A 25,126-nucleotide genomic window follows, 5' to 3' on the forward strand; every position below is an offset into this window, starting at 1 on the left:
TCAAACTGGCTGCATCACTATCTGTTATGGGGGAGGGAGAGGGGCTACCGCACAGGATCGAAGTGAGCAGCAGAGTTGTAACTTTAGTCAACTATTGCATGGGCACTAACATCCATCGTACTCAAGATATCTTTAAAAAGGCGGCATCCATCATTAAGGATCACCACCACCCAGGACATGCCCTCTTCTCGTTGTTACCATCAAGGAGATACAGAAGCCTGAAGGCACACACTTAACGATTCAGGAACAGCTTCTTCTCCTCTGCCATCAGATTTCTGAATGGACATTGAAACCATGAACACTACCTCACTACTTTTTTTATTTCTGTTTATACAACATTGAATCACAGTGGACTTAATTTGGCTTTTTTTTGACACTGATCAACAGAAAAAGACTTTTGTTTCAAAGTGAAAACAGCTCTCTACAAAGTGATTTAATTACAAATATAAAACACAAAATAATTGATTGCATACGCATTCACCCCTTCAAAATGACACACCAGATCATCACTGGTGCAGCCAATTGGTTTTGGAAGTCACAATATTAGTAAATATAGATCACCTGTGTGCAGTCCAGATTGTAGTAAAAATACACCTGTATCTGGAAGGTCCAACTGCTGGTGAGTCAGTATCCTGGCAAAAACTACATCATGAAGACAAAAGAACACTCCAAGCAACTCTGTGAAAAGGTTACTGAAAAGCACAAGTCAGGAGATGGATACAAGAAAATTTCCAGGTTACCGAGTATCCTTTGGAGTACAGTTGTCAATCATCATGAAAAGGAAATAATATGGCACAGCTGTAAATCTGTCCTCAAAAACTGAGTAACCGTGCAAGGGGACTAGTCAGGGAGGCCACCAAGAGACTCATGACAACTCTGGAGTTACAAGCTTTAGAGGCTGAGTTGGCAGAGACTATGCATACAACGACTGTTACCTGGGTGCTTCACCAGTTGCAGCTTTATGGGAGACTGGAAAAGAGAAAGCCACTGTTGGGAAAAAAAACCTCAAGAAATCTTGCCTAGTGTGTCTGAAGGCATGTGGGAGACTCTGATCAGCTGGAAGAAGGTTCTATAGCATGATGAAAACAAAATTGAGCTTTTTATCCATCCGACTAAATGCTACGTTTGGCTGCATTATGCTGTGGGAATGCTTCACTGTAGCAGGCCCTGGAAGACTTGAGAAGGTAAAGGGTAAAATGAATGTAGTAAAATAAAAGGAAATCCCGGATGGAAACCTGATGTAGTCTGCAAGAGAACTGTGTCTTGGGAGAAGATTTGCTTTCCTGCACGACAAGGGCCCCAAGCAGAAAGCCAAAACTACACAGGAATGCCTTAAAAACAACAAAGTAATATCCTGGAGTGGCCAAGTCAGAGTCCAGACCTCAATCCAATTGAGAATTTGTGGCTGGACTTGAAAAGGGCTGTCCACTTACAATCCCCTTGCAATATGATAGAGCTTGAGCAGTTTTGTAAAGAAGAATGGGGAAAATTGCAGTGTCCAGATGTGCAAAGCTGACAGACCTATCCACACAGACTCCAGGCAGTAATTGCTGCAAAAGGTGAATCTGCTAAATACTGACTTGAAGGGGCGAGTAATTATGCAATTATTTTGTGTTTAATATTAGAATAAATTTACACCAATTTGCAGAAATTTGGTTTCACTTTGACACGAAAGTCTTTTCTATTGATCAATGTCAAAAAAAGCCAAATTAAATCCACTGTGATTCAATGTAGTAAAACTAAAACATTAAATTTTCCAAAAGGGGTGAATAATTTTTATAGGCACTGTATGCCATTGATATTAAACCCAATTCTGATTCTAATATTGATTGATAAGTTCTTGGTTATTCAGGGCAGGAAGAGATGGAGGGAAAAGGCAGGAGACTGGGCTGAGGGTAAAAATGGATCAATCATGAGAAAATAGTGAAGTGGACTCGATGGACCAAATCACCTAATTCTGCTCCGTATCTTAAGGTTTTATACAATATCTTTCTATTCATCTTCACTTCTCCCACCTTCCTTTCTAAATAATAACATTCCCCAGATGGAAAAAAGTGACACAGAAGAACAAACTGGAATGACTTTAAATCCTGAAGGAAATATAGCCTCAGTAACAAAAGACATACTACAGTTTTGAATATTAAGTGCATATTTAGTTATTTGTTCATGGAATGTAAACTCATACAAGTTTCCAGGGAACTTTTATCTGTCAATTATACATACTGAACAAAATATTCCATAAAGAAATGTTTATATACACAACATGAAATTACATATGACAATGAATACATTTATTTCAGTTTCAAAGCTATGTGGGGAAGTATTCCTATCCTTTGGATCTGATTATGTGCCAAATACATACAGTACTGCTTATTGATCAAAATTTCAAATGCTTATTGGCCTCTAAAAAGGGCAAATTACATTTTAATCTGAAATATAACTATATAACTGTTAAACTGCTTTGAAGCTTATAATGTACTTCATATGTTTCCAATATATTTTCATTAAGTTTTTAATGATTTACTTAAGTCTTCTGTACAAGTGTACTAACTCAAAACAACTAAACAAAAAGAAACTATTATCCATCCCTGGGCACCAATATTCATGGTATATATTTACATAGGTACAACAGCAAAAGGTAGTTAACATACAAAATTTAAAATCTGATGTTGCAAGAATGATTTTTTAATTAAAAATGCAACTTGCATTAATTTTTTTTAACTGCACAAAGACATGGAATACAGTATACCTGGGGTGATCTTTGAAGCAATGTTGATAATAATGTATTTTAAATGTTGCCACTACATAATTCAAGAGTTGTTTCTTAAAAATCAAATCAGCTAAAAATATGAACTTATTTGGATTCCCTTGTACTGAAGATACTTTGATCACTGGCAACAAAGTAGGCAACTTTTACTTATGTTTACCAGTATTGCAACCCAGGCAACTGACATATGATATCCAGTCATATGATACTAATCTTGAAATAAGCTAGTGTGGTGGTTTTGATGATATAATAGTTAAATCACAATTTTTTAAAATTCAAAATGTAACTAATCCTCCAGAAATCTAATTTCCCACTTGAATTTCTCTTCATTCACTGGATTTTATGTTCAGGTGTAAAATTAAATTGCCCATATGTACAGGGTTCATCAATAACTATATATGGCACCCAAATGTGGGCCCGAGGTAATATATTTTTTTAAAAAGATATTAAAAACATCTAAGCTTCTTGGATGACAAAGAATATACAATGTATTAAAATATGATAAAATATTTGCTGGAAATGTAGATAAATAGCATTTTCTATTTTGTAAGAGGGAACAAATTTAAAAAGGGCACAGTTCTAATATGTTCCCACTCAATCATTATCAGTGCACCCTTTCAGAAGCATATAAAACTGCACTGCAGTAAACCATCACACCATCCATGGTAGATTTAAAGTGATCTTAAAAGACGATGGGATGAAAATGCTATTTCTGTGCTCATGATTTTCTAACCGTTCCACTTCATGGATGGAAATGTACTAGTGAGCACACTTTTGGTAATGTTTTCCTATAACTTCTTCACATAAAATTTCAATTCAAATTGAGCTTCCATTCTATTTGCACATTTCCCAGTGGTGTAACACCTCAAAAGACAAAATCAACAGAATAAAGGTTGGGTATTTGCATAGACACTGTACTCCAAAGAAAATAAGCTGTGTGTAAATATACAAGAAATGGATCCTTCATTTACAATTGCTTTCCTTAAAATGTTAAAATTCATTTTTGGTATACATAACAAAATGAGATGATGAATATCCTTCAAGATGATTGCACCAAAAGAACAAATGTAGTTTCTTAAGAAATGCTGTAAAAACTTAATCATTCTGTGATCTTCGGTGGAAACGGTTTAATATTTCAGGGTTATGAGAGGCCATATGGGAAAAATCTCTGAAAATATCCTGGTAGGTTGCATCACCTGCAATAAAAAGAGTGAAGAGTTATTGAAGACATTGAGGCAAATGCTACATCTACTAGTTAATGGTTACAAATAAATCCGTCAACTGATATTTAGTTACTGAAAAGGCTATTCAGCTCAGGATATCAGTGCTAGAGCTGTCTAGTTAGTGGTAGTGCTCTGCTCTTTTACCCCAGCCTGGACACTTTTGGTTTTCCATTTAGGCATCAATTCTCTTTTCAAACATTACACTAATCCTTTCAAGTACTGGTTTTACAACAACTCCGCTGAATAGCAACTATGATTTGGATTTCTTCCTACTTGGCAGAACTCAGTGTATTTTCAACAATGGCAAGAACAAGAAAAAACATGCAATTCAAATCAAAGTTGGGACTTCAATCAGGCGCGTTTGAACAGATCTCTGCCCAGATACCATCAGCATGTAAACTGTAGCACCAGACGTCCCAAAACACTACACCACAGCTATACTAAAGAGTGCCTACAGTGCCAAGACATCATTTCAGAAAATCTGAACACTTGAGTATCCTTCTCCTACCTGCATACAGGCAAAGACTAAAGAGCAAGGCTCCAAAGATAAGGACCACCCTTACTAGAGGCTTCAGAGGCATTGAGGCTTGAGCCAGGATAATTTGTGGTTATCCTGGCTCAAGCCTCTAAACACCACTTTCCTGTTTCTTTCTTTCTAAATATGTTTTCTTTGAACTGTCGACACCACAACTGTCCAGTGGCCACTTTACTCTGAAACATTGTGAAATTTAAATTGCTACAATTTCTTTATTAAGTATTTTGGAAAGCTTTAGTAAGATAATCAAACAATTGTAATAAAGTGAGGTGGAAGGAATACAATCAAGATACTTGACATCAATGGACAACTAGAAGAACTGCAGCATACAATCTAACCAAGGGTGTTCACATAAAATCCTCAAATACTCAGTAAGCCAGACTGCACCTGTGTGAAGAGAGACAGAGCCAATGTTTCAGGTCAAAGACCCTTCATCAGAACTGAAAAGAAAACAAGAAATTTGTACAGTGTATCCCCATGGTTACATGAGCTTTACCCTATAGAAACATCCACCTTCCATAAGACTATAAGACATAAGTGCAGATTTAGGCCATTTGATCCATCGAGCTACTCCATTACGTCATGGCTGATTTATTATCCCTCTCAACCCCTTTCTTTTGCCGCCTTTGATGCCCTTACTAATCAAGAATCTATCAACATCTGATTTAAATGTACCCAATACTCTGTTTCCTCAGCTATCTGTGGCAAAGAGTTCCACATATTCATCACCCTCTGGCTAAAGAAATTCCTCCACATCTGTTCTAAAGGGACCTGCTTCTTCTCCAAGGCTGTACCTGCTGGTCCTAGACCAGATAGAAAACACAATAGGAAACATCCTTTCCACATCCACTATCTAAGTGTTTCAATATTCGGTCGGATTCAATAAGAACACGCGTCATTCTTCTAGACTCCAGTGAGTACAGGCCCAGAGTCAAATACTTCTCGTGCATTAACCATTTCATTCCCGGGCTCATTCTCGTGAACCTCCTCTAGACACTCTCCAATGCCAGCACATCCCTTTGCTCACAGTACTTCAAGTATAGTAGAAACATAGAAAGCCTACAGCACAGTACAGGCAATATAGTCTGCCCGATGCCTCAAACTCAGCATTACATTCTTGCTTTTATAATCTAGACTTCTTGAAATGAATGTTAACATTGTATCTGCTTTCCTTACCACTGACTTAACCTGCAAGGTAACCTTTAGGGAATCTGCACGAGGACTCCCAAGTCCCTTTGCACCTCAGAATTTTGAATTTTCTCCCCTTGAGAAAATAATTTACACCTTTATCCTTCTACCAAAGTGCATGATCATACATATACCCACACTATCTTCTGTCTGCAACTTCCCTGCCCATTCTCCTAATCTGACTAAGTCCTTCTACAGACTCCCTGTTTACTCAATACTACCTGCCCCTCAACCTATCACTGTATCATTTGCAAACTTGGTCACAAAACCATCAATACCTTCATCCAAATCACTGACATACTGTATAATGTGAAAAGTAATATTTCCAACATCAACCACACAGAATACCACTAGTTACTGGCAGCCGACCAGAAAAGACCTCCTCTAATCCCATTCTTTGCCTCCTACCAGTCAACCAATTTTCTGTCCCTGCAACCTGTGTCAGAAATGAGAAGTTTCTGGCTTGAAACACTGACTGACAGGCAAACAGAGCAGCTTTCATCAGCCAAGGCACTGAGTACAGACACTGGATGTTTAGTAGCAGTTGTACAAGATGCTGGTGAAGCTGCATTTTGGAATAGTGTGCTCAATTTTAATTTTCATGCAGCTGTAAAATATGCAGAGGAGATTTACAAGGATTTTGCCAGGACTCGAGGGAATGAATTATGGAGAGAAGTAAAGCAGCTGGGTCTTTATTCATTATAAAGTAGGTAACAGAGATAATATTATAGACTTACAAACTCATGAGGGGCATAAATAGGGTGAATGTGCACTGTCTTTTTCCTCAGTGCTGGGAAATCAAGAACTAAATGATATGTATTTAGAGGGGAGAAATTTAATAGGAACCCGAGGGGCAACATTTCCACTCTGAAGGTGGTACACGTGGAATGAGTGGTTGAGGAAGGTACATGAATACTAACAGTATAAAGGGATATGTGCCAGTTTGAGATTAGATGGGAATTTTGGTCAGCATTGACCAGCTGAGCCAAAGAGTCTGTGCCATACTCAATGACTCTTCTCACAGATGTGGCCTGGCCTACTGAGTGTTTCCAACAGTTTCTGTTTCAGATATCTAGCATATGCAGAATTTTTGATTTTCACTAAGATACTCACGTGACACTCAATCACAAAGGTTAAATTCAAGTATTAGCTTCCAAATCTCATCAGAAAATAAACATCTGCTTGCATTGCAAAGTTCAGAATTTTGGAATCAGTTATGAAACAGCTCTTAATAAGACATGTAATAGCCAATAATTCAACATCCTTTAAAGAAAACACAAACAAGGGAAATGGGTAGCATACATCTTGCGCCATAAAGTGTCTGAAAAGGACAATGGGATTGATGTAATTTGCTTAGATTAATAAAAACAAATGAACATAATTGTCACCACTCACATATACAGAATTTAAACTGTTATTGGCCACAAATTTAGGTTCAGATAAAGGTGAAAAAAAAACAGCTTTACATACAAAGACAAACAAGAGAGTCTGGCAATGGCAAATGAATGACTCACAATATTGGGAGAACAATATATACATTGCACCTTAAGAAAGGACTACTGTACCTGCATGAACCTCAAAGCAGCAATGTTGAAATCAGGAGTGCAAGAATCAAGAGACACACAAGAAAGAATGAGAAAGCTTTAACTGCAAAATTTCCCAATCATTCAATATGTTCCTTTTTCATTTCAGAGACATTATTTTCCTTCTAACTTTACCTCCAAACTACTGTTCTGAATCATTCAAGAGGCAGCAAGCTAGTTAGTATAGTCCCTATGTTTTCCACTGCAAGAATGAACTACCCACTGGTGTTTCCAGTAAAGTGGCAGAGAACCAAAGTTTAATATCATCATTTAGTGATGCTTTGTATTTGCATAATTATAATTTCCTATATCCCCAAATTCTAAACCTGGAATGCAGGACTATAAAAAGATAAAAATCAGTAAGCTAACAGCCTCTTGAATCTAGTTTCAACGTAATAAGACCATGCAGTCTCCACTTAATCCATTTTCATGCCTGACCCAGAATTCCTTTCATGTCCAAAAATAACTGAGTCATAGGATTAAATCCATTCAGCAATTGCACCTACCATAATGAAGTCGAGGATTTCAAAGGTTCTCAACATTAATACAAAATTTCTCATTTGTTCTAAATTAATGACCCTTAACTTGAGACTACATACACTGCTATGCTGAGGGAAGTGTCCCCCATTCACCCTAACAGAACTTGGTATATTTCAGTAATGTCGACTCACTCTCCCCTCAAAAGACAAGTGCTTCACCTCCAGAATCAATCTAGTAAATCTACACTATTTGCAAAACACGTACCTAATTTATAGGTAGAGACCAAAATTTCAGTCATCCAGGAATGGTGTTAACAAAGCCAAAGTACCCAGGTAATAAAGTACTCAGCAATAAAGGCCAATACATAACATATGCTCGTAGTTACTTGCTCTCCTGAATGATTCATTCTGAAATTTGCCTTTCATGTTCCAAAGTCCTTTTGTGCACCAATATTTACTAGATTTTCACTACTTAAAATATATATTCCATTTTGTATTAAAATACAGATCACAAATAGCCAAAGGCCCAATGATTTTTATAGCATTCCACCTGCCACATGCTGTCACATTTAAAATGATTTACATCTATTATCAATGTCAATACATCCCTCCAACCCTATACACCCCTGTACAACAACTGTGTGGCATCAATTTTTTTTAAGCTATCCACTGGTACCTTATCTATTCAGCCTGTGAAATGCTCAATAAACACTACCATATTATCGGTAGCTGAGCGAAGGGCGCTGAGTAGGCTACGGTCAATTATGGAAAACTCTGAACATCCTCTACATAGCACCATCCAGAGACAGAGAAGCAGTTTCAGCGACAGGTTACTATCGATGCAATGCTCCTCAGACAGGATGAAGAGGTCAATACTCCCCAATGCCATTAGGCTTTACAATTCAACCGCCAGGACTTAAGAACTTTTTAAAAGCTATTATTAATGCTTTTTGAGATAGTGATTTAGATGCATATCATATTTTTTACTGAGTTAAGTATTATATGTAATTAGTTTTGCTACAACAAGTGTATGGGACATTGGAAAAAAAGTTGAATTTCCCCATGGGGATGAATAAAGTATCTATCTATCTATCTATATATGTGAAGCAATTTGATAGTCATCTTAATTTTTTGAAAATCTTTTCTGCATAGCTTTGGTAAGAAACAAAGAGACACCAGTTCAAAAAGAGAAAATACAACCAAATCCTATGGGTATAATACACACATTCCCCAGAACTCATATTTTCACAGGTACTGAGGATCTGACAGTAGCTCTCCGCTCGTCTCCTCAATCAAAAATTGTGCTTTGTGTTGAAAGACAATCAAAGATAGAAAGAATTAAACTAACTGGCCAAAGTGCTTAATTAAGAATTGAGATACCATAAATGAATATTTCTGGCAATTCTAAAACTAACACTCACTACCCTCATACATATTGTATTAGAAACAGCTTATTTAATCGTTAATAAGATTAGTTTACCCATTTTCAGACTAATGCCATATATTCAATTAATCTCATGTTCCTAACACACTAATGCACATCAAAGACTTTGGGGGGGAAAATCCTTTAGAATTTAAAGACTGCAAACTGCCAATGGCGAAGTTTAGAAAGATCAGTTATGTTCAAAAAGAATATAACTGATTCCACATTTGGCAGTAATGCATTCCGCAATAATATAAATGCTTTGGCTTAGCCAATTGTTTTGGCATTTGCTAATTCTCCCATCTAGCAGTAAAAAGTGAAATTATTCACTTAATTTTACTATCTCCAATACGTAACTTTCCTTATTGATACCTTGAGTAATTTACCTTAAAAGTGATGTACTTCAAAACAGCGAAGAACAAAGCTTTAGAGAAATCTTTTTAACCAGAATAATGCTATCAGCACCAACTACGTGGAGAACAATTTTGGAGTTCGGCTTTTGCCAGAAAATATATTTTTATACAAATGATTTATATACATTCAAATCAATACTCAACTCAGGAAGAAGCAAAGTCAATTATTTGCAAGCTATAAATCTAAACAATATATATACAATCAAATATTCCCCACAAGTCTGAATACAAGCACATGCACATTTTTTCTTCATATCTTATGGCTTACAATTGCATTCAAAAATTCAGTTCAGTCATATGTTAAAATTTGCAAAGTTTGAAAAAAATAAATTGTGCAGCCATTACCTGACAATTTTATATTAAACCTTCAAGATCACAGCTGCATACAAAGATATTTATAGGTAAATACTGAAATTGTATACTACTCAGGTTATGAAGCAGACGAACAAGTCCCCAAAGTTCATCTGCTTTTTAGAAAAATAATTCAAAATATATAGGAAGCCATAATTTGTGTTTTTTTGGAGAATCAGCTGCAAACCAGAACTGCATGATACAATTGTTAAAAGCAGTTCAAATGGATTGTGAGCTCATAAAAGAAATAAGTGGCAGTAATAATTCTGTACTATTTAATATAACTGGTGGATTTCCTATAGCATATCCCCAAATGAAATACTAGCTGAGTACAGAAACCACTAGATCATTGCAGCCAAACATCCTTGATATCAGCACTAACCTCAAACTCAAGTCTAGGCTACAACTATCAAAAGTTATAGCCAGAGTTTTAAACCTGCAATTCATTTTTACAAATGTAATTACAACCACAGGAGTTTATATCAAGTTACTACCTCAAGAGCTGGATTGTTCTGTTGATTTCTACAACAGCATACACTTTGGAATGTTCATTTAGGTCAACATTTACATTAGTGACTGTATTTCCTTTATAGCAATGCTACATTTAAAGTGCAGACAAGATATATACAAAAATACTGCATTATAATCCCAGATTAAGAACAGAAAAAGGCACACAATATACATTCAAAAGTATACTTGCAAAAATAGACAAAAATAAAGGTAACAATAGGAAACAGATGTATTTGCTAGCACCAGTTTGGTTTTAGTGATGTACAATTATAACCCAACTATAAACATTGCACAAGATATAGTACATATGGCTTTAGCTTTTAACAGTACATTATATATCCTGCAGTTTATTTTAGATGTAGCCTTCAGAAACCATTAAGTAATTATGGCAAATTTATAACCATCAGCAGTAAATGGAATATAGGAAATTCTAAGAATCCGTGTAATGTTTGCTGATATTACTAATTTCTTTAGTTACGCAATAATTACATAGGCATGGAGATATAGCAAGGGAATAGATCCCTTAGCCCACATCAACAGTAATCCTATAATCCCATTATCTCATTCCCTAGTTTTGATGTCAAATTTTAAAACGTCACTGTTGTGCTTATTCCCTTACGCTTAAATATATAAATTGAAGTGAAAATTAATTAAAAACAAATAATCCTATATGCATACAGTGAAATAGGTTCATAAATGCATGAAATTTGGAGAAAAGATTTTTAGATTCAATTAATTAAAAACATTAAAAATAATGTAGCACGACTTCTAGCTACAGGCGTGACAAAGGTACACGTGAGGAGGGGGTGTTACCTTTTCGATAAGTGACAACACAACAACAGTATTCAGAGGCAACATGCTTGAGGGATCAGTCGGTGAGGCAACATAGATAGAGCTTAGAAACAGGGCAGGGTCACTCTTACGGGGCTGTATTTTAGACCAGCCAATATCAAGAAGGAATTTGAGGAATAGGTGCGCAGAGAAATTGCTAATAGTTATAAGAATAATAGGGCAGTATTAGTGGGAGATTTTAATGTCCTCAGTATTGTCTGGGCTACTCACAAAATGTTATCAGCCTGGATAGGCATGGAATCTGTGAAATATGTCCTGGAAAATTTCCTGAGTGAAACTTGGGCAGTTAGGATCAAGTAAATTCTGAGTGGACCATGAGGGTTCCAGAACAATACTCAAGAAGGAAAACAGAAGGACAAAAAGGGAGCATGAGATAGTTTTGGCAAAGACAAAGGAAAATTTGAAGAGAGTTCGTAAGTATATTAAGGGAAAAAGAGTAACTCTGGAGAAAATAGGGCCCTTCAAACACTAAAGTGGACATTATTGTGTGAAACTACAGGAGAAGATTGAGTATTTTTCCTCTTTTTTTAAACTGTGGAGAATACATGAAGACTTAGGACCACGCACAACGCGCTGGAGGAACTCAGCAGGTCGGGCAGCATCTGTGGAAAAGTTTGCTTCCACAGATGCTGCCCGACCTGCTGAGTTCCTCCAGCGTGTTGTGCATGTTGCTTTAACCCCAGCATCTGTACAGTATTTTGTGTTGAAGACTTAGGAGATTGAGATAGTAATAGAGAGGTCCTGAAGGTGGTCTTTATTACAGCAGAGCTGGACCAGGCTTCTTAAAATGTATGAAGGTTAAAGAATCTCCAAGGCCTGATTAGGTATATCCAAGAAAAGTGTGGGAAGCTACAGAAATTGTGGAAGCCCTGGCTGAAGTCTATGTATCATTAGTATTGGGGTCAAGTGACAGAAGATGGGAGAACTGCAAAGAAAAACTAACGAACTACAGACTAGCAAGCAGACATTGTGGTAGATAGGTTACTACACAGGATTGTGAGAGGAAAGATATACAAGCATTTGTAAAGACAGGAGCTGATCAAGGATAGTCAGTATAGCTTTGTGTGTGGGAGAGCCAAGGTCTACATGGCTCTCATAAGGCCTTTGATAAAGTTCCACATGGTTGCTGTCAAGGAAAGTTGGATTGCTTGGGATCCAGGGATATAGAATTGACTTGATAGTAGACAACAGAGTGTGATGGTGGAAGACTTTTTTTTGCACCAGAAGCCCATGATGAGTGTTCTTTTTTTAAACAAGGGCTTAGTGCTAGTCTATTTGTTATCTATAAAAGATTTGATGAGAAGGTAAATAGTTATATCTAGTAAATTTGCAGATGACACTAAAATAGTTGGTGTCTTTTGACAGTAAAAATGGTCATCAGAATATAGAGAGATCTAGATCAACTGTGTGAGTTGACCAAGGAATGGGTAATTGAGTTTAATTCAGATAAGTGCAAGGTATTGCAACTTGGGAAGAACATTAAGGGTAGGATCTTCATGGTGAAGGGTAGAGCCCTGGAGAATATAAAGTTCGCTCAAATTGGACAGGGTGACGAAGGCTACTTCTGACAAGCGGGTTGTCATCACTCAGGTCACTGAGAAAAGAAGGTGGGATATTATGTTGTAGTTGTACAGGGCACTTGTGAGGCCACATTCGAAATACTGTGTTCAGGTTTGATCACACTCTAAGAAAAATACCATTAAGCTGGAAAGAGTGCAAGGAAGAGTTATGAGGGTTTGAAATATTGTGGAATTTTGGTAGCTCAGGTTGGCTATTTAGAAGTTTGGTTGATCGCCAAGCTTGGCAAAATGTTTGCAGACTTTTTGGTTCCAATCGAGAAGCCGATATCAGTGCGCAGTTCAGGGTGTTGTCTCCTCAGAATGCCAGCTTATATACTCCTCCAGGGTCCGATGGATAGAGATCTGGCTGGCTGGTTCAAAACACTAAACAGTTCAACAGTAGAAGATTCTGATTGGCTAGCTTCAAGGGAGGTCCTTTGGAAGTGTTTGCTTCGCTGTCCAGATCCCGAGATCACTGGCGATTTGTTGACTGTTGACTTCGTTGCTTCTCTTTTCTCCATAAGGGTTCTTATACCAGATCTATGTTGCTTGATGGATTTTTCTATAGAGACCCACACTTTCAGAAATTCTCATTCTTTTCTCACTTCAGTTAAGACTCTTCAACAAAACAGATATCCAAGAAACTTCATCCGAAGGTGCCTCAAGGTCAGAAACCCAAAAATATAAATTACTCGAATCACAAATAAACAAATTTTATGCTGTGTATAAAGAACATCTTGGAAATGACAGCAAAATTGCTTCAGCAACACAACATCACAGCTGCTCACAAACAGACTAACTTTGAGGAGGAACTTATCAAAACTCAAAGCACAACAAAATGAGACTGATTGAAAAAATACTATCTGGAAAATCCAGTATAGTGACTGTGACAAGTACTACGTTGGTCAAACAGGAAGAAAACTATCGACCAGGCTAAACGAGCATCAGCTAGTGAGCAGAAGCACAAATCACTCTTGCTAGTATCAGCTCATGAAGATGAAGCAGGACACCATTTCAACTGGACAACAGTCAGAATTTTGACTTGTGCAAGAACAGAAAAAGAATGGTCTTTTCTGTGGTTCTCTACAGAAGGATCCATCAACAAACACATCGACATAGATCCGGTATATGAACCCTTATGGAGAAAAGACAAACAACAAAATCAACAAATCGCTAGTAATCTCATGATCTGGACAGTGAAGCAAACACTTCCAAAGGACCTCCCTTGAAGCTAGCCGGTCAGAATCTTCTACTGCTGAACTGTTCAGTGTTTTGAACCAGCCAACCAGATCACGACATGTAATCAATATCTATTCAGACCATGGAGCTGGCATTCTGAGGAGACAACACCCTCAACTATTCACTGATGATGGCTTCTTGATTGAAGCTGAAACGTCTGCACATATTTTGCCAAGCTTGGCAATCAACCAAACTTCCGGTTATGAGTGTGGACTTGAGGGACTGAGTTATGGAGAGAGATTGAACAGACTGGGACTTTTTCACTGGAGCATAGGAAAATGAAGGAAGGGCTTACAGGGCTGTACAAAATTATGAGAGGCATAGATAGGGTGAATATGCACAGTCTTTTTTTCTCCAGGGTTGGAGAATGAAGAATAGGAGGGCATAGTTTAAACGCGAGTAGTGAGAGATTTAATATGATTCTGAAGGGCAATGTTTTCAACAATATGGAATGAGCTGATAGAGGAAGATGTTGAGAAATCAACTACATTTTAAAAAAGGTATCTGCACAGTACATGGAGAGGAAAGGTTGAGGGACATGAGCCAAATGCAGGCAAATGGAACTTGCATTGATGGGAATCTTGGACTAGTTGGACCAAAGGGCCTGTTTCTGTGCTGTATGACTCAATGACTTGCTGCTGAAAATTGTTGAGTTGGCGAGCTCATGGTATCGTGTAGCATTTCCTAGCAACAGGCTTAATGCCATCTTTTATGTTAAACTTTCCCAATTAGGAATAAATTGTGCTAAAATGCAAAAAGAAAACACTAGAAATTGTTGTAGCTCAGAATGGTTAAATGGGTTATTAATGTATCAAAAAGTGAAGGTGAATATGGGAAGTTGAAATAATATTTTCCTTGTACCTGAAAAGAAAATAACCCATAATCCCTGCTCCTGCTTTGTTACCCAATGATTCCTTCTGCAAAGTGCAAGCAAAGGAGTAAAAACATGGTTTAGAGTTGACTGCAAGGCACCCTACAGTCAATTACCTTTGTATTGTTTTACATAAAAATAATTATTTCTTGGGCAAAGTAACAAAGCTTATTTCACTGCAAAAAGAAAAGTCAGTGCCTTTGATGGGGTAGTGGGATTCGGAGAGAAAATTAGGAATACAAACTCTGAAACTGAGGCACACAATAATTCTCTTCCTGACTTCTTATTTTCACCACTTTAAAATAAAAATGACTCAACTCAGCAATAAAAGTCACATTCCTATTTTAAAATCTATTTTAAATATCTAACATTAATTTCAAGTTAAACAATGAAAACCAAAGCATACAGAAATTTTTCAGGAAAATATTACTTTGCAGATACTGGTTTAAACTTTTGAGGTGCAGTACTCAGCATGATTTACATTTGCCAAAAAACTTTGGCATGCATTTTTTTCCTGATTAAAAGATTCTCTTTTTGAGATTTAGCTGGTCAAAACATTGGTCCTTTGATTGGTTAAAGTAACCACCTATCTCCAACACTTCCTGTCCCAACAACTAATCTTTAGATGACCATTTTAATTTCAGGATGATTCAAGAATCTTCTAGCTGCAAACTAATAAATTCCTGTATGCACTTTTTATATTGCATCTCTGTATGACTGTTACTAGAATATTGACCTGACTGTCCAAGGCCTTCAGATTCTCGCATCTCATCATTCATCTTTGCCAGGCGCAGTCTGTAAAAATAAGAATATATAAGCTTCCTTAGGAATATAATAGTGTTAGGTCCAAACACAAATAAAACCTTCAATATATTTTGTAACAACTTGTATTTTTGGCTGGCATGTCTTCCATTTTGATGGCAATTGGTCACTGTTTGCGTGAATTATGCAATAAACAAGAACCATTGCTAAACTGTCTTCTGGATTTTATGATCGGCCATTTTGGCCATGTCATTTCTCACCCGCTGAGATATGGAAGACTATTTTCTAAATTAAACATGCTCTTCTAATCCAAAAAGTTACACAAGCTTAAGTGATGAAGAAAATTGGTTCACAAAATAAAAAAAACACAACATCCAACTATAGATGACAAAAAGTAGCTTGAAAGTTCTGAGCTACCCATTTATTTCTGTGATTTTGCAAGAACAGAAACACATGTATAACATGGGAACAGTAGCAGTTTACTGGATATTTTCAAGTAGTCTCAAATGCACACAGTCAATGCATTTAATAATAATTAATACAATTAATTTTACTTAAAAAGAGCACACAGCTATTAACTTGTCTTAAGAGTTGTTTGGAAGAATATGAAGTACTGGCTGGAAACAAAGTCATCAGAATAAAATTGATTCCAGTTAATTGGGTCATATTGGGACCAGTATATTTTGGCCCACTTAAGCAGCTGCCCCAATCAGCTAAAGTTTCATGGAATTAGTAAAAAGTATAAAAAAGACAAACTACCATTTAACTGTGTGAGAAATTGAGTATTTAAATGAAATGAAGAAATTAGAGCATTACCAATATTTCCACAGTAGTATAAAAATGTTCCTAATAGTTATCAATGGAGGAACTCATCCAGGGTATCCTGCCGTGTTCTTTTGATTGACTCTAAATGTTAAACAAAATCAGCACAGACAGTGGACTGTCTTTCTACAATGCTGTCGATGACTGCATAATCCACATCTTCATTTTTATTGTAATATTCAATTTGACTGTCGATACCTTCTGTAATCCCTAATTTGTTGAAGTAGTGAAATTGTTTCATTTTAACTCCCACTCATTTCTGGCATCTCCAACCTGAATGTTTGAAACTGTGGTGAGCAAAACAGTTCTGAATTGTCTTTACTTATTTCTCACCAACTATCGGTGACAGAAACCACTGCTTTTTGAACACAAACACACACAACTGACTAATTAAAACTGATGGCTCTAAGCATGGTACAGTGGCTAATAGACATGCAAATGCACGTGACTAACGGTAGTTAGAAACTGTTCAGCAACAGTCTCCTGCTCCAATTGAGTGGCAGAGTGTCCCAAATAAACAAAGGGAATCCCAGCTATTTTCTCTGTTTGGTTTTGGTTCTTTAGGAGTTGTCCCAAATAGCTGCCTGATTAACTGATATGCCCAATTAATCGGAATCCACAGTAATACAGTTTGTGATCTCATATCAACTGCCAGGTCAGCAAGATCCCAAATAGCCATTTGAGAGGAAGATGCAACACAATCTTCATGCTTGTGAGATGACGTCTTAATAAAACACTAACCAATATTCTGTTGAACTTATTGCCATCAACATTAAACAAATACACACACTGGACTTTGCTGATATAATTTGGAAGAATTTCACCAGGGTCTTCTGGAGCTGCAAGGTTCAGAAAAGATTATAAAGACCAGGCCTAAGTCCCAAGGACTTTAAGGGCATTTTAACAGGAAGTAATCAGGCACATTTACCTGGTGAAGGATTCAAGGTTAAAGGGATATAATATCATTATCAGCTGTACCAAAGATAAAGGTAACAGAAGTGTGGAACATTTTTCCAGAAAAAAAACATTCTGACTCAATAATTTTGTATCTCAGATTAGAACATTGAATAGAACATCAGACTCTTCAGCCCATAATGTTATGCCAACCTTTTAACTTACTCCGAGATCAATCTAATCCTTCCCTTCATCAAGCCCTTTGATTTTCTGGATTGATATTTGCTAACCAAGTTCTCAACGAATAGCAGAAATAATGAAAGAGCTTAATAACAGACTTTTAATACATTATACCTGCCAAAAAAATGCTTTAAAATACACCGTATATATCAATACATACAATGTAACTATATCCGCATTTGCTGCTTCTACAGCAATGGTGAGTGGGTCTTTCTGGTCTTCATCCAATGCATCTTGATCAGCTCCTCGTTTCAGAAATAAACACACTTGTCTAAGGTAAAGCAGAAAAATATCATGAGTTTTGTTGCAAATTAATGGCGCTTACTTTCAACAAAAAAATAAATAGCTTCACACTAGAATCTTACACATTTTCAATTATTCAAAAAACTATAACTTAAAACCTAAACAATGATATAGTAAAAGTTACGCAATAGTGAAGTGCAAATATAATTTCCTTCTTTCAGCAGCAGTAATCTTTCCAAGGTTGGAACTACTCTAGAGCCTCTAAATGCTCAATTTTACTGTTAAAGAGTATTCTGGAGTTATGTGAATATAGCAAATATTATGAATAAATTCTTCTCCGGCTTCCAACTGGGTAGTGGTATTGATTTTATCTGACGACCTGATGACTAACTCTGCCATCTTCATTAGGGATGATGCCTGGACACGTATAGTCTGGTGGTATTTAGACCCCCATCATCTGTCCCTCCTGATTGGTTAGTCTTCATCCAGTCGGGTTTCTATTGTCCCAGCTTGTTTAACAATTGAATTCCAGTTCTTACTTAGAACAAGACCTTTGCCTTTGTTAAAATTATTTTCTTCCAGTTTTATTTCAATAGCTTCCTTCAACAGGTGCCCCCAAAAGCCACTGGCATGGCACAGTAGTTTTGTGCTGGCAAAGTCAATCCTGTGGCCACTGTGAATACAATGCTCTACCGCCAATTTCTCCAGGTAACCCAAACAGATACAACTCATGTGCACCTTGATGTGGGTTTCCCAGCTGGAAGCCCGAGAAGAGGTCATATTTATTTGTCATATACGCTAGGAAAGCACCAGATCCTTCTTATAGCAGATATTAATTTAAACAAGAACTAGGCTTCAGATCTTACTGTAAATGTAAATAAGTGCAGGAAGCTTGCCATGAGCATTCAGCTTTTTGTAAATCGCAAACAGTAAATTGAAGTTAAAACTACAGGCTGTTCCACAGACTAGGCGATTGCATATGCAATAGCCAAACATTAAGACAATGCTATTACTTCACAATAGTTATCGATGGAAGAATTCATTCAATGTACTGCCATGTTCCTTTAATCAACTATAAATAAAAATCAGTGCAGACACCTAGGGTAATTTTTTCAACTAGTGTCAGACCTTTTTGTGGCATTTTGGCTAAGGTCTGAAGTCTTTTTAGAAGTCAAAACAAAAACAAGTTTATCAAAAAATCTCTACTTTTGTACCAGCCTAAATGGATAACATAACGCAAGCAACTGATGCTACGGTATTTAAAAACTGATCACTCTAAACATGGTGTAGTGTCTAACGGCCACACAAGTACAATTGATGCTAATTAGAAACTGTTCACAGTCTCAAGTTTCAATTAAGTGGCTTAATGTCCCAAATAAATTAAGGGAATCCTGGCTATTTTCATAATTAGGTTTTGTTCTTTAAAAGTTGTCTCAAATCAGCATCTACTGTAATTAACTGACGGCTTACAGTAATTAACTGGAATCCACTATTTCATTCATTCATTCCCTTCTGCTCATCATTCATAAAAATATTTCCATGATCCCAGAAACTGAATTACTACTGTGGTCTGAAAAACAATTGCTTTCCCACCATTTTTTAAGAATTAGCTTTCAGAATACATTATTAAAAGACTTACAAATATTATATTCCTGTTAATAAAAGAAAAAGTGTTTGGTCAGATAACTAAAAACTGTTAGCAACAATAAGTGATTCACATAATTACGTACTTGGACATGGGCTAGTATGCACTTTCAAGATTATTAATAAAATTATAAAACTACTGAGCTGATTATCAAGGATAAAGTTTGGAGTAGGCATAAAATGAACTTTTTTTGGTAATGTAAAGTGGTCTAACAAACTTTTTCTGGTCTTCAGCATTTACATCAATCTCAAGTCAGCCTCCAAAAACATCCTAAACGGCACAGAGGCTGGAAAAGGTTGAGGTGATAATTTACCAGAGGCCAGATTTGTAACTGACCCAAAAGTTAGCGTGAAGGTGGATAATTTTTTAATGAGGTGGTTCACTTTCTGATAACAAATATTCTCCAATTTCAAAACAACTTGTCAGGAGTGTGACAGAATTCTCAATATACTGTAATTTAGGCGGATAACTACAGTAGGCTAGTAGCCTAACACTGTCCTGACCAGAATAGTCTATTTGATCATTGTCTACCTTTAACTTATCCTACAAGACTTTTCTAATTTAACCTTAACCAAACCTCATTCAGACCAAGATCCATGACAGATAGTCAAACACCAAGATCCTAATTTGCTGAGAATCATCTTACTACAAATGAAAATAGGTTGCTGGTATAACCACATTGTATTAATCAAAGGATTTCTTCTATGCCACTCCTCTGTGCCTAATTTTATAAGATTAAACAATGTTAGAGTGATATAAATTTTGTAAAATTTAGAAACCTTCCTACTCTTTTCAAAAGATTACTGAGAAAGAAAATAATCTGATCTATAAGCAGTTAAGATCGGAACTCCTTCCAACATTATATTCCACATATTTTTGAAATGAAAACAAAACTCCCAAACTGATTTCTTTTAATTCAGGATATTGGATTGTGTCCACTCTATAATTTCACCCAATCTTACAGCTTTGATACCACCAGTGGCGGTAAATACGTTTCATTTTAAATTATAAGTGGCCCTGATATAAATTTAAAATTGAATTTTATCATGTTTATAACCATATGACCATATAACAATTACAGCACGGAAACAGGCCATCTCGGCCCTTCTAGTCCGTGCCGAACGCTTATTCTCACCTAGTCCCACTGGCCCGCACTCAGCCCATAACCCTCCATTCCTTTCCTGTACATGTATCTATCCAATTTTGCTTTAAATGACAATACCGAACCTGCCTCTACCACTTCTACTGGAAGCTCGTTCCACACAGCTACCACTCTCTGAGTAAAGAAATTCCCCCTCGTGTTACCCTTAAACTTTTGCCCCCTAAGTCTCATGTCCTCTTGTTTGAACCTCCCCTACTCTCAATGGAAAAAGCCTATCCACATCAACTCTATCTATCACCCTCATAATTTTAAATACCTCTATCAAGTCCCCCCTCAACCTTCTACGCTCCAAAGAATAAAGACCTAACTTGTTTAATCTTTCCCTGTAACTTAGGTGCTAAAATGCAGGTAACATTCTAGTAAATCTTCTCTGTACTCTCTCTATTTTGTTGACATCTTTCCTATAATTCGGTGACCAGAACTGTACACAATACTCCAAATTTGGCCTTACCAATGCCTTGTACAATTTTAACATTACATCCCAACTCCTATACTCAATGCTCTGATTTATAAAGGCCAACATACCAAAAGCTTTCTTCACCACCCTATACACATGAGTTTCCACCTTCAGGGAACTATGCACCATTATTCCTAGATCACTCTGTTCTACTGCATTCTTGAATGCCCTACCATTTACCTTGTATGTCCTATTTGGATTATTCCTACCAAAATGTAGCAACCTCACACTTATCAGCATTAAACTCCATCTGCCATCGCTCAGCCCACTCTTCTAACTGGCCTAAATCTCTCTGCAAACTTTGAAAACCTACTTCATTATCCACAACGCCACCTACCTTAGTATCATCTGCATACTTACTAATCCAAGTTACCACACCATCATCCAGATCATTAATGTATATGACAAACAACATTGGACCCAGTACAGATCCTTGAGGCACACCACTAGTCACCGGCCTCCAACCTAACGAACAGTTATCCACCACTACTCTCTGGCATCTCCCATCCAGCCACTGTTGAATCCATTTTACTATTTCAATATTAATACCTAACGATTGAACCTTCCTAACTAACCTTACATGTGGAACCGTGTCAGAGGCCTTACTGAAGTCCATATAGACAACATCCACTGCTTTACCCTCGACAACTTTCCTCGTAACCTCTTCAAAAAATTCAATCAGATTTGTCAAACACGACCTTTCACGCACAAATCCATGTTGACTGTTCCTAATCAGACCCTGTCTATCCAGATAATTATATATACCATCTCTAAGAATACTTTCCATTAATTTACCCACCACTGACGTCAAACTGACAGGCCTATAATTGTTAAGTTTACTCTTAGAACCCTTTTTAAACAATGGAACCACATGAGCAATACGCCAATCCTCCGGCACCATCCCCATTTCTAATGACATTTGAAATATTTCTGTCAGAGCCCCTGCTATTTCTACACTAACTTCCCTCAAGGTCCTAGGGAATATCCTGTTAGGACCCGAAGAATTATTCACTTTTATATTCCTTAAAAGCTCCTCTTTAATCGTCATAGTTTCCATAACTTCCCTACTTGTTTCCCTTACCTTACACAATTCAATATCCTTCTCCTTAGTGAATACCGAAGAAAACAAACTGTTCAAAATCTCCCCCATCTCTTTTGGCTCCACACATAGCTGTCCAGTCTGATTCTCTAAGGGACCAATTTTAGCCCTCACTATCCTTTTGCTATTAATATAACTGTAGAAACCCTTCGGATTTATTTTCACCTTACTTGCCAAAGTAACCTCGTATCTTCTTTTAGCTTTACTAACTTCTTTCTTAAGATTCTTCTTACATTCTTTATATTCCTTGAGCACCTCATTTACTCCATGCTGCCTATATTTAATTGTAGATATCTCTCTTTTTCCTAACCAAGTTTCCAATATCCCATGAAAACCATGGCTCTCAAACTTTTAACCTTTCCTTTCAACCTAAGAGGAACATAAAGATTCTGTACCCTCAAAATTTCACCTTTAAATGACCTCGATTTCTCCATTACATCCCTCCCATAAAACAAATTGTCCCAATCCACTCCTTCTAAATCCTTTCGCATCGCCTCAAAGTTAGCCTTTTTCCAATCAAAAATCTCAATCCTGGGTCCAGTCCTATCCTTCTCCATAATTTTTTTGTGCATGTTCTCCTTTCTGCCTGCAAAGCAATTCTCAAACCTGTGCATCTAACTGGTCATATTTACTTTGATATTACCATGACTTTCACATTCATTTGCCGGTGAAATAAAATGTGAACACTGGACCAGCATTATTTTCACATTGTATTTCAATATGGCGAGCAAAAGACCACTGTTGCCCACTCTGGCATCAAATCATTTCCCATATCTTTCTCACATTACTTCCAGTGACTTGTTTCATTTTCACACCAGTTTCATGGCAAAATTTTTGAAAACTGAAAGGAAGAATTACCTACTATTCAGATCAAATATCAAAATAATTTTAGTCCTCAAGCATTCATCAAATGTGTTACACCATATTCCTCCAGTTTTTTTCTTGAAGACTCTTCCAAAGATTTAAAATACCAAGGCATATTTTGAGAAGCAAACTACTTTGGGTCTGCTCTGAGTATTGACAATATATTGTACAAAAAAACAATAATAAAACAAGACTCATCACTGAAATATAAAAAAAACTTGTTACCCCGTGTGCCCCAAGATGGTGGCATGATGCAACGGCCCTCTGCCTCGGCAGTCCTTGCGATTTACATCTGCTCCATTCTGTAGCAGGAATTCACAGGCAACCAAAGAACCCTGTAATAAAACATAACCTTAAAAGCCAAAATTGGTACGGACAAGGCAAAGTAAAACATCAACAACAGTCCGGGAAAGACAACAAAAAAAAAAAGAACAGGAGAGGAAAAAAAAGCGAAAGGCCAGGAAAAAGCACACAAGGAAAATGAAGATAAGCTTACTTACAAATACTAATTACATCCTTATGGCTGATTTCATGTTGAGGTAAATAAATGCTTTGTAGAATAGTATGGGAATTGCAAGGCATCTGACCACAAGAGACTGCAAAAGGTTGTGAGGACTGCGGAGAGAATCATCAGCATCCAGGACTATACCAGAAGCACTGGTTCACAGAGCTCTCAGTATTGTCAAGGACCTCTCTCATCCATCCCACAATCGCTCTGAACTCCTACCCACAAGCAGGATGTACTACAGTGTAAGAACAAGGATTGTTAGGCTGGGTACCAATTTCTTCTGCTACGCTGTGAGACTTCTGAAGACCCTGCTGCCACCCAGTACACATTATTTATGCCAGCACCAGTAGCAGTAATACTGTTGTACAGTTTACTATGTCATATGCACTTTGTCAACTTGTACATTTACAGATTTTATTATTTGTTAATATTGTGTTAATATTTTATGTGCTGTATGTGATGCATGTACTGTGTTTTGTACTTTTGAACATTGTTCCATTTAGTTGTATACATGTGTAATGCCCTGGTTAAGAACATGTTTTGTTGTAATTCTACTGTAATGCTGTTGGGCATTTTATTTTCTGCAGCTTTTCTGTAGAACATAGTGTATTCTGCTAATTAAGCTTCACAGTTCAGTATTTTGGTTTCTGCTAAGATAAGGATTCATTTGCTCTGCTTTGGAATGTTGTGTTAGCCAATAGGGTTTGTCTTAATAACATTCTATCCAGTGGGGTGCCATTTAACATTCAGTATACATAGAATGGCAGCATCAGATTTCTAGGAGACAGTGGGTTGGTTTTGGGTCTTTGGCAGGGGTGGGAAGAAGAAGAAGCGGGCAAAGAAGAGCACAAGGTAAGATGCTCGCTGAATCCCCCCTGAAGGAGAGACCCCATTGTAAAAAGTGCTTTGTGCAGACAAATGTTTCCAAGGAGGAAGTGCAAATACCTCTGAGTTGGCCATTTCTTTGTAACAGCCTTCAAAGGAAGTTCGAACTGTGGCTCGTGATGTGGGGTCAGTGCCATGACTAATTAAAGCGAAGCACCCGACTATCCAGAAATGAGCTCCAATGTCTATGTAGACATTTATACTGGTTTAACTGTAATGGGCCTTCTTCTTTGCTATCAACTGTTTGTTAAAATTGAAGTATCTGTAAATATACTTCTGCTTTAAGCTTCTGCAGGTGTAAGATCTGTTATTTCCTGGCAAATACCTAATAACTTTGCATGGAGCAGTATTTATACAGAATTCACCATAATTTTTGTTCCCTCAACAGAATGTTCTAACTTTTCTGTTTGGTTGAGCCACAATCATACCAACCCCTACATGTGGGTTGCTTAGTGAATATGGCCTTCTCACTGTTACCCAGGCAATGCTGAGTCACATGGCTGTTAGCTTATGAGCCAAGTTTATTGTAAGCCACAGTAAGACGTGTGTACA

At 37.1% G+C, this 25,126-nt stretch overlaps 1 protein-coding gene across 3 annotated transcripts in view; it reads right to left on the reverse strand.

The window, feature by feature from the left end:
- Positions 1-2,131: 2,131 nt before the first annotated feature.
- Positions 2,132-25,126, reverse strand: part of LOC140725567 (arf-GAP with coiled-coil, ANK repeat and PH domain-containing protein 2-like) — a 128,932-nt gene continuing 105,937 nt past the window's right edge. For all 3 annotated transcript variants that reach the window (XM_073041184.1, XM_073041183.1, XM_073041182.1), the window contains 4 exons: positions 23,407-23,516; positions 17,872-17,982; positions 15,730-15,788; positions 2,132-3,963 (listed from right to left, as the gene is read on the reverse strand). In XM_073041184.1, the coding sequence (XP_072897285.1) occupies positions 3,863-3,963; positions 15,730-15,788; positions 17,872-17,982; positions 23,407-23,516 (381 nt within the window). In that variant the 3' untranslated portion in view covers positions 2,132-3,862. The remainder of the gene's footprint in view (positions 3,964-15,729; positions 15,789-17,871; positions 17,983-23,406; positions 23,517-25,126) is intronic.

The sequence above is a fragment of the Hemitrygon akajei genome, chromosome 3 (assembly GCF_048418815.1).
Source record: "Hemitrygon akajei chromosome 3, sHemAka1.3, whole genome shotgun sequence".
Lineage (NCBI taxonomy): Eukaryota > Metazoa > Chordata > Chondrichthyes > Myliobatiformes > Dasyatidae > Hemitrygon > Hemitrygon akajei.